This window comes from Macrobrachium nipponense, chromosome 37, assembly GCF_015104395.2.
Source record: "Macrobrachium nipponense isolate FS-2020 chromosome 37, ASM1510439v2, whole genome shotgun sequence".
Taxonomy (NCBI): domain Eukaryota; kingdom Metazoa; phylum Arthropoda; class Malacostraca; order Decapoda; family Palaemonidae; genus Macrobrachium; species Macrobrachium nipponense.
The window spans coordinates 14,767,459-14,778,580 of NC_061097.1; the positions used below are offsets into that span (position 1 = coordinate 14,767,459).

The following is an 11,122-nucleotide window of genomic DNA, read 5'->3' on the forward strand; positions in this document are numbered from 1 at the left end:
CAGACCAATACTATGGTCCTCCAAGAACTACCTCTGCACAGCCAGCACCACTTGAAGGTACCAGGAAGTGCCTTACTCCAACCCTCTCTATGCCAGGAATGGCTTCTGTGCCAGTACCAAGGCAAGACTCAAGTCTCCCTTCTGTAGCCCTCAGTCCCGGGTTGCTTTCCCTTCACTGTGGCTTGGCACTGTTACATATGCCGGCAGTTGAGGAAGAGCCAATTCTGATAGGAATCCTCCAGGACACCCATGACTATAGCGGACACTCCACCAATGGTGCAGCCTCACAAACCACCCAGGAGTCGGTCACCCCAACTTATGAGCCCATCCTGAATACTGTTACCTCCTCCATTCCCCCTCCGTCAGCAGCTAACCAGTCCTGGAGTAATGACTCTGCTAAATCCTATTTGGCTGAAGAACTCAAGGAACTGAGCCAAGCAGTGTTAGGCACGGGAACGAGTGCCAGTGGCCTGGTTGTTGCAGCAGCTCGAGCCAATGTCCTTCCAGCATCTTCAAAAGGCTTGAATCTTTCAAGGCCACCTACTGCATCATCCAACCGAAGAAGGAGAAAAGGGCATTGAAGTTTTCAGAAACCCTACGAGAGTCAATAGTCTCTCTCTGCACTAGTGCCTCGCATGGTGCCACCCTCTTAAAGAGAATTCTGACCCTCTCCATCCAGCCAGGTTCTGCTGCTTTTACTTCCTTCTTAGCCTTTTGTAACTGTTTCTATTTTTGTAATATCTATATCTTCTCTTGCATAGTTTCCTTTCCTCTTTGTCATCGCCTTTAGGCATCTATTTCCATTGTATGCTTTGCTTAGGTGGAGTCCCATCCGCCAGTAATTCTGGCCCTATCTGCAAAGATACGTCCCTTTAAGCCCCTAGGCTTGTTCATAAAAGTGCCATAACTGGCTAGGCACTCAGCATTCCATGTGACTAGAAAAATGTTTAGTTGTATTTCAAAAGCCTGACTCATTTATACATTGTTTTGATTTAATTGCTGATTCAATGTTTCTTCCTATTCTATATTTTGTGAAATTGTCAATATTTCTGGTGAGACTTACATTTGTGTAATTTTATTTCTTCTCTACAGAGAATTACTTTCTTAATTCTATCCCTGTTAATTTACGCTAACATTCCCTACGGAGAAATTAATACTGTTATGCGTCGTCCTAATGACACAGGATAAAATTACTTAATTAAGAGTAATAAAATTTGATTTTTCTTTATTGTGCTATAGCAAATTGTTAGTTAGTAGTCTCTTTAGACATGTTACACTTTATTCTTTAATATTCTTGATTCATTCATTTTCAAGAATTAAATTATTTTAAATTTTCGCCTGTCAAGTAAACACTCAAAAATGGGAAAATTAGTATCTGCAGAGTTTTGTTTATTTTATATCACAAGACCACTCAAGGGAGTATAGAAGGCTCAGTGATTTATATTTGCCATTTGTCCTTGTTTCTGGCTTGTCTCGTCCATTCCAACCTGTCTAGGGTTGCAATGTCCTTTAGAATGGGGAGGTGTTCAGGATTTTAAGCCAGAACCAAGTAAAACAATACCCTTTTATAAAGAATTTCATAAATTCTCTAGTTGCCCCTCTAAGCTGAAAGCCTTCGTTCTCTCTAAACCCTCTCTATTCCTATTGGCTGCATGGAATTAATCTCCACAGGTACCCTGAAGGGGTGGAGCATATTGAGGCCGAGATTTAAAAAGGAGAGGGCGACCCATAGCTCAAATGCCTCTCACCTGCAGAACACCACTTCGTCCTTTTGCTCCCCTGCTCCTCTGGGGATCCCATACCTGTTCCTTTACCTCCATAGTTCACAGATTGATCAGCAAATGAGAAGACAACAAGACCACGGATTTCCAGGTACTGTGAGGGTAATTTCTAGTGCAGTCAGTGTATTGTTTTTGCCTTTTGTCTGTATTTCATTTCATTCTTCCAAGGGGACTTCCCACCTTCTTGGCTCACCTTGTCGCTCCTCAATTTTGGTTCAATGCTGTGATTAATTCCTCTTGTGATGCTGGTAATGATATTGAACATCCTCTAGTTAATCAAGCAACGTAGTATTCCTTTCTTGATAAGCTCCCAGTCATTTTATGCCCCAAGTGAGTGAGCTTTGATATGAAATACTAAGACCAAATAATATGTAACATTTTCCCATGTATCCATTGCCTTAGTACTGATGCTAGAATGCAATCTCTTTGCAGTCAAATATCTTGCCTTGTTGTGAGAGGAAATTTGGGAACCCTTGGATACGATGCTTGTATTTAAATAACCCGCTTTGCACAAATCATATTTCTGTGTGTGGGCCATTTCCCAACCATGTGTTTCCGGTGGACCTACAATCAACCACCTTCCATTAATTTCTGGACCTACACATAATTTAATTGTAAATACAGTTCATTTAAACTAAAGTCCAGAGTTTTAAGTTTTATGTCACATCCCCACACTTACACTGAGGGAACGAGCCGTTTATAACTAATATATATATATATATATATATATATATATAATATATTATATATTATTATAAATTATATATAGATAGATATATGTGTGTGTGTATTATATTATATAAGATATATATATATATATATAATATATATATATATATATATAGACTATATACATATATAAAGAAGACATTATGAACTATTTGTCCATTTTTTAAACAAGCTGACATTTCGAGGACACAACCTCATTTTCAAAGCTAAAAAAAAAAACAATTATGATATACAAAAATGTTAAACAGACTCATAATTAAGAAATTAACAAATTAAAAAATTAAAAAGGCCAATATTTGACAAACAGAATGCAAGAAAGAGATCGCTACCTTTCAGATGGGGAACCAAGGACTGAATGACATCAAACAAACAGAAAGACTGGGGCAAACTCAAGACAGGTACATTGTGGTAGGGGTAGTTTTGTTGATTAAAGAAGGAACAAGCTCTTTAGTGTATAATGATTCAGTTATAGCTAATTGATGAGGTGAGGTAGCTCTGGAGAGTATTTCAAAATGTTTATATTCGATATCTTGTTTACATTTAGGCATGATCACTTTAATCTATTATTACCTGTTCTGTAACTAGCTCCTCAATGACAATCACTTTCAGTAGGAGACAAGAAGCCCCACACAAATTTCCCACCTTACATTTGGGGCAAATATATAAAAAACGACACTGGAATTCATTACGGAGCTTAGTTTGTCTTTATATCTAAAAAAAGAACCAATGGTTAATGGGTTCTTGGGTATGGCTCATCATGAATAAAAGGTACTAAAGTAAAAAACCAACTTGGGTACATTAGGAATATTAGAAAACAGGAACAAACTCTCAGTTAAGAAAATTATGTAATTGTTTAAAAAAACTTGTATACACTAAAAATAACAATGGCCCAAGAACACTGCCTTAAGGAAATCCAGACACAATAGATCTTGGTTCACTAAAGATCTTGTCCACAGCAATTCGCTGCTGTTTACCTGTGAGGATATCTTGAAGTAATCCTAAAAAATATCCACCCACTCGAAGATTCGGAAGTTTATAAATAAGTGCCTTGTGTTTTACGAAATCAAAAGCAGCAATAAAATCTATCTGAATTACTTTGCACTCATAACCCTTAACAAGGTTCCCTTGCAAATGGCATGTCAAGTCTAAAAGAGCATTGCAGGTACCTAGCTGCTTCCAATATGCATATTGACTATCAGCTATCAAACCTTTAGATTAAACATATTTATATAGTAGCTTAGAAATAAGTTTTTCAGCAATTTTGGAGAGTACAGGGAGAATAGAGATTGCCCTGTAATAAATGCAGTTGGCAGATATGCCACTCTTTAGAACAGGCATTGTATTACTAAGCATGTGCTTATCTACAAAGATACTACATCAATATAAAATTTATAGAATCTACTAAACTTGGGAGACAACAAGCTATAAACTTTTTTGAAAAACAAATGGAAGAAACCATCAGTCTTTTCCACCCCAACTGTCAAGATTATCCAGAATTTTCTTGACATCCCTAGAGTGAAATGCAGATTTAGTAAGGAGAGGTTCAGGATGATGAGTATCAGGGAGAGGGACATCATCAACTAATTGCTGAGCTTCAAATGGTTGATAAAGCATTCCAGCCTTTTCCCTAAGGCCAGTAACCAATCTACCATCTTCTGTTATTAGGGGTGGGATGGAAGATGAGCCTGACCCAGAGATAGATGATGTCAATTTGGTTCACCACACATGAGGCAGAGTAATTCCCTCTAGTTGCCTCTTCAAGGAATTATTGTAGTTTCTTTCTACTGTATTGTAAGCTGTATTCACTGCAAGGGAAGACTCGACAAAAGTGGTGTAAGTTTCATACAAATGATTTGGTCTCCATGCTTTGAATTTGGTCTGTTTGTCATGGTAGGCTCATCTACATGTATCATAAATCCGTGGCTGGTCATTTATTCTAAATTTGATGACCTTTCTAGGGACATATCTAATTAAAGTAGCCATCAGCAATTCATTTTACTTCTTCTTAGGATCAGGATCTAATATAGCATTGAAATATTAAGTGCCTGACAAGCTTCAATAATACGTTCCCAATTGGCACTGGATTTCAACCAGACCACTTTCCAATAGTGGAATTAGGCATATACTGATTGACAGATATGCCCAACTCAATGGCGCAATGATCAGAAATGCCTATATATTTGCAGACCTTGAACTCCACTAATGGGTCAGTTTGAATGTCGAATGGAGTTGCTAGAGGGCACTGTTGAGTGTTTGAGACACTTGCGTATGAACCCATTCATCACTTATAATTCACCTTCGGTAGTATTCCCGAAGTAGCACCAATTGTATATTAAGTGACATCTATAGCTTAATGCAGTGGTTCCCAAACTGTGGTCCGCGGACTACTGGGGTTCTATGAGAAGGCCCCAGGGGTTCCGCAATACAATGAAAAAATCAATATTTCTTCAGCTCCAGAAAAAAATTGTGGCTGTTTTCACCAATTTTACTTTGTATTGAATTTAAAGCAATAAAAAATATTGAAAATATTTCATATATTTACTTATACTTACTTTGCAGGAATATGCAAATAATAAATGTACTACGTTGTATTGGGTATCCCGGTATGGCACACTGGGGTCCTCAGCTGGGACTCTTCATATCCAGGGTCCTTGTTATGGTCAAGTTTGGGAACCACTGGCTTAATGATTGCATATATATCATGGTATTTGATAGAAAATTCATATATAAGTATATATATATGTGTATGAGTGTGCATATATATATATATATATATATATATATATATATATATGTGTGTGTGTGTGTGTGTGTGTGTGTGTGTGTGTGTGTATGTAAGTAATAAATAAATTCTTCTGTTAAAACAGATACGTCTCAAACATAAATGGGCCATTAAAACACTCTGGTTTAAATTTAAGGACTATATTTCGGTGGACCAACTTCCACCCTTATCAAGCAGTGAATGACTGGAGTTAGATTAGCGAAATATATAGTAGGAGATATGCCCTTAGGGCTTAGGTGATGCCTGGGGTCACCACTAAGCCAACGTTGTTTCTGTTAATTGTCTTCGATCTGCTTCATCATTGCCTTAAGGAAGATATTGTTTATAAGGTCAGAGTCCCAGGCTCCACTGGAAAGGTTGATCTTATTACCTTGTTTTATCAGTGCACATTCACCATCTGACATTTGTATCAGCAGCTACTGTTGTATAAAATTCGGGATGAGTTCCAATCCATAGTTTGGTTCATATTATTTATATGATGGAAAATTGCTGAACTATGTTGTCCATATCTAACTGATCGTTTATGATGAGTTAATCTTTCTGAGAGAGATTTTCCTGTAAAACCATAGTAAGACTTATCTCAATCCCTACAGGGGATTTGATAAACCCCTATGTCTTTGGAAAGTGGTTTCTGCTGAACGTTGATTAAGGATTTCCCCAGCGTATTCAGATTAGTGAAGATGAAAGGGTTGGGTTGGCTTAAGCTTTGTGTGATCTCTCATATATTGTCTACATGAGGGATTATGATTTTTTGTGTGTATTTTTCCTTTTCTCTGTTTTCTGTGGGTTTGTAAAAAATGCTCTTTGCTGTATGTAATGCTCTTTCTATTATGTGCTTGGGGTATTTTAACAAGATAAGTTGATTCATGATTGTTTCGAGTTCTCTGTTAAGAAAATCGGGGGAGTAAATTCTCAGGGCTCTAAGAAATAAGTTACTTGTTATGCCGAGTTCAAATGAAATGTCATGATTGCTGTAAAATGTATGTATGAAAGTGAGATTATCACTTTCTTGAAGACAGTGAATTTGTACTTGTTATCAGTTATGATGATTAAGACATCAAAAAAGAGGATTTGGTTATTGTTTTCCCGAGCATAAAATTTAAAGTAGAATGTGAAAACAATAACCAAATCCCCTTTTTAGGTGTCTTAATCATCAGAATTAGCAACAACTACAAATTCACTGTCTTCGAGAAAGCGACATTCTTACTTTCATACATACATTTTTACAGTTATCATGACATTCCAGCTAAACTCGGCATAGTAAGTAACTTATTTCTTAGAGCCCTGAGAATTTGCTCCCCCGATTTTCTTAAAGAACTCGAAAGAATCGGAAATCAACTTATGTTGTTAAAATACCCCACGCACATAATAGAAAAAGCCATACATAAAGCAAAGAGCATTTTTTACAAACCCACAGAAAACAAAGAAAAGGAAAAATACAAAAAAAAAAAATCATAATCCCTCACATTAATAATTTATGAGAGATCTCACAAAGCTTAGGTTAACCCAACCCTTTCATCTTCACTTATGTGAATAAAATGGGGAAATCCTTAATCAACGTTCAGTAGAAACCAGTTTCCAAAGACAGGGTTTTATCAAATCCCCTGTAGCGATTGTGATAAGTCATACTATGGTTTTACTAGAAAATCCCTCTTGGAAAGATTAACTCAACATAAACGATCGGTTAGATATGGACAACATAGTTAAACAATTTTCCATCATATAAATAACACGAACCACACTATGGATTGGAACTCATCCCGAATTTTATACAAAAGTATCTGTCAGTACAAATGTCAGATGGTAGAATTTTTATTGATAAAACAACAGGGTAATAAGATTAACCTTTCCCATGGAGCCTGAGACTCTGACCATATAGTAAACAATATCTTCCTTAAGGCAAGGATAAAGCAGACTAAGACAATTAACAGAACCAATGTTGGCTTAGTGGTGACCCCAGGCCTCCCCTAATGGCATATCTTCCACTATATATTTCTCTAATTTAACTCCTGTCATTCACTACTTGATAAGGGTGGAAGTTGGTCCACCAAAATATAAACATGTTTTAATGGGCCTTTATATATGAAGATAAAAGGTCCATAAAACACTATTTTAACATTGCAACCATATATTTCGAGCACTTCCTTCTGTGATCCTGATCGCTGGTAAAGTATGGACATAGGATGTCTTACAAGAGTATATATACAAAACCATATGTAGGTGTGGCAGTAATTCTCTGTTGGTCACCCAGGAAGGGTGGAAATTAAATCATTCTCTGCTGAATTTTGGCCTTATTTACTCCCGTCTGGCGACTTGTCCGTTGGTCTGATGTTCTTGGACACCTGCTTGAGGAGCGGCCTAATGATTAGTTTTGCGATGTCATCCGATTTATGGGCCTTTTATCTTCATATTATACTGTTGTAAAATAGTAAACGACATATATATTATATATATATATATATATATAAATAATATATATATATATTATATATATATATATGCATACATACATACACGACTTTCTATTATCTTAATCTGTAAGTCAAAAATATCATATTATATAGAATTTTCTCTACCTTGGGAATAAACTATGTAAAAGAGGAATCGTAATTGATTTTTCAAAATGATTACTATCAGTAAAACAATAGGGATAATGAAGAATAAAGTCCTTTTTTATGTGTTTATCTTTATAAGTTCAAGACAGAAGATTCAAGACAAAGAGAATGGATAAATTACTTTCCCTAATAAATAGATCAAACAAAGAGAAATTAAATATTATTATTATTTTTGTTATTAGAAGTTCATTGTCTCCATCCTTGTAAGAGGAATGTATTGCAAATCGAAGTCATTAGCAAAAAGGATGCTGAAGTCGGTTTCCACTGAAGTGTGGACCCAGGAGAGAGACTCATCACTTGCATTGAAGCTGAGATCAAAAAGCGAAGGTGACGCAGCAGGAGAGGAGGAGCTGAGAGGATCCTGGAATGTGTCCTGGGAACTCGGTCCTGGAGGCCTCGCCTCTTATTTTCCATAGCCTCCAGAGCCTCCGCCACCAGATGATCCATATCCCCCTCCTCCTCCGCCACCTCCGCTTCCTCCTCCGCCACCTCCTGAAGATCCGTATCCACCTCCTCCTCCTCCGCGTCCTCCTCCGCCACCACCTGAAGATCCGTATCCACTTCCTCCTCCTCCACTTCCACCAAATCCTCCTCCACCACCACCTGAAGATCCGTATCCACTTCCTCCTCCTCCACTTCCACCAAATCCTCCTCCACCACCACCTGAAGATCCGTATCCACCTCCTCCACTTCCACCACCTCCGCTTCCTCCTCCGCCACCTCCAGATGATCCATATCCACCTCCTCCACTTCCACCACCTCCGTGTCCTCCACCGCCACCTCCTGAAGATCCGTATCCACCTCCTCCTCCTCCACGTCCTCCTCCGCCACCACCTGAAGATCCGTATCCACTTCCTCCTCCTCCACTTCCACCAAATCCTCCTCCACCACCACCTGAAGATCCGTATCCACCTCCTCCGCTTCCGCCACCTCCGTGTCCTCCGCCGCCACCTCCTGAAGATCCGTATCCACCTCCTCCGCTTCCGCCACCTCCGCTTCCTCCTCCGCCACCTCCTGAGGATCCGTATCCACCTCCTCCGCTTCCACCACCTCCATGTCCTCCGCCGCCACCTCCTGAAGATCCGTATCCACTTCCTCCTCCGCTTCCACCACCTCCGCTTCCTCCTCCGCCACCTCCTGAGGATCCGTATCCACCTCCTCCTCCGCTTCCACCAGATCCTCCTCCTCCACCACCAGAAGATCCATATCCTCCTCCTCCACCTCCACCACCAAATCCTTTGCCACCTCCAAGCATGAAGTTAATGTTCGCCGTGGCTGGAGCACCTCCACCGCCACCGCCTCTGCCACCTCCGTATCCACCACCTCCTCCTCCTCCTCCACTGCCTCCAGATGATCCATATCCTCTTCCTCCTCCACCACCTTGGCCGCCTCCTCCTCCACCTGACGATCCATAACCTCTTCCTCCTCCTCCTCCTCCACCGCCACTGTGTCCTCCTCCTCCTCCGCCGCCATATCCTCCTCCTCCTCCTCCACCTCCACCTTTTCCTCCTCCCCCTCCACTTTGCCCTCCTCCACCTCCATATCCACCTCCTCCTCCACCGCCGTGGCCTCCGCCTCCTCCTCCTCCTCCTCCTTTTCCTCCACCTCCTCCTCCGCCGTATCCACCTCCTCCACCTCCTCCCGGCCTCACGTCAGGGTTGGCACTCACATACGCCACAGCAAGGGCAGTGCCCAGCAGAAAGACCACTACCCTCTGCAAAGGACATTGGCACATTATTGATATTGGTGTCAGTGAATGAATGAAAGGTTCAAGCTACCACTAATGTATACATATCATTCGTAAACAATAATGTGTATTAAATGTGTCTGTTATATCAGTTTGGAGTGTCAGTGAACTCCAAATACGCCAGGTTTATTTTGAATGCTCTACTGTCAACAGAACTGTAATACTTGTGAAGCAAAATTTTCACAAAATATGAAACTATTGATTACTATTGATCAAATTTAAAACGTTCATCAAACACATTGCATCTTAATTAAGAATTCAGTAGTTTAGTCTAGGGTTTTAAAGATGAAAGAAATTCATTACAGATTACAGAGAATCATAAAATTCAAAGTTGGTAAAGAAGTGAAATAACTAAAAATGTTAACGGTAAACATTACCAAGAAGTACAACAAAATATACAGTTAAAATAAAAATAAAAAAAACTTTTACAAAGATTAGAACCATTCCTCAACTTTTATGAACACTGATGTACATGCTTCTTAGTGGCTAAATATCTTGTCAGAGATTTATTAAAAATGTCCTGATAGCATTAGGATTAAAATGACCTGCAGAAGATTAGAGAAGGTTAAGATCTAGATAAAAAGACGTAAATGAAATGATCAAGTTTTAAATGGTGCTATCAAGATTTAAATGACTTTGCCAGGATTCAAATGGGTATCAAGATTTCCAGAGCCTTATCAGGAATAAAATTATGCCATCGATATCAAATTTGGACTAAAATGGTTGTAAAAAGACTATTGAAGTTTAAATGTTCTTATCAAAATCTAAATGACTTTAGCAAGACGTAAATAACTTTGTCATGAATTAGACGAAATTACCAAGACCGAAATGAAGCGAAATTTCCTGTATTTATGGATGTATTTCCAGGTCATCGCCACAATGTCTAGTGTTTCTCAAACACCAATAGTCTAGCTACACCAGCTGCAGGAAATTGGTTAAAAATTCGCTAATTTAGGATTTTTCAAGTGAGCTGCACATAAATAAATCCATATCCAAAGTAAAATGTAGTGATGGTAAAGGAGTGTTATGTCCGGTTTTCTAACAGGAAAACATATGGTGATAAAAATGATTATTATAAGGATTATAGCTGTTCTCTTATACCCTAGACAGAATGAGAATCATCAAGGCAATTATCGTTGTATTCAGATAGAATTTAATTTTTAATGTTTGGGTTGACCGTCTTAACAGGACTCCTAAATTAGTGCAGATAATTGTTCCCTTAATTTCATTTTTTTAGCATTTTCATTATATACATATATATATATATTATAATATATATATTATATATATATATATATATATATATATATATATATATTACTAAAAGTAAAGAACTGGTCAAAACATATAAAGCGATATCTTGCCATCTCTAAGGTGACATTTGCGTTGCTAGGCTTGTTGCTCTTTGAGGGATTAAATATTTCGATACTGGGAAAGACACAAAAATGAGAGACAGTGACGGAAAATT

At 38.6% G+C, this 11,122-nt stretch overlaps 1 protein-coding gene across 1 annotated transcript in view; it reads right to left on the bottom strand.

The window, feature by feature from the left end:
- Positions 1–8,170: 8,170 nt before the first annotated feature.
- Positions 8,171–11,122, bottom strand: part of LOC135208915 (uncharacterized) — a 4,657-nt gene continuing 1,705 nt past the window's right edge. Inside the window, exons 2-3 of the mRNA XM_064241478.1 lie at positions 8,898–9,621; positions 8,171–8,387 (exon numbers count right to left, since the gene is read on the bottom strand). Of these exons, the coding sequence (XP_064097548.1) occupies positions 8,311–8,387; positions 8,898–9,621 (801 nt within the window). The 3' untranslated portion in view covers positions 8,171–8,310. The remainder of the gene's footprint in view (positions 8,388–8,897; positions 9,622–11,122) is intronic.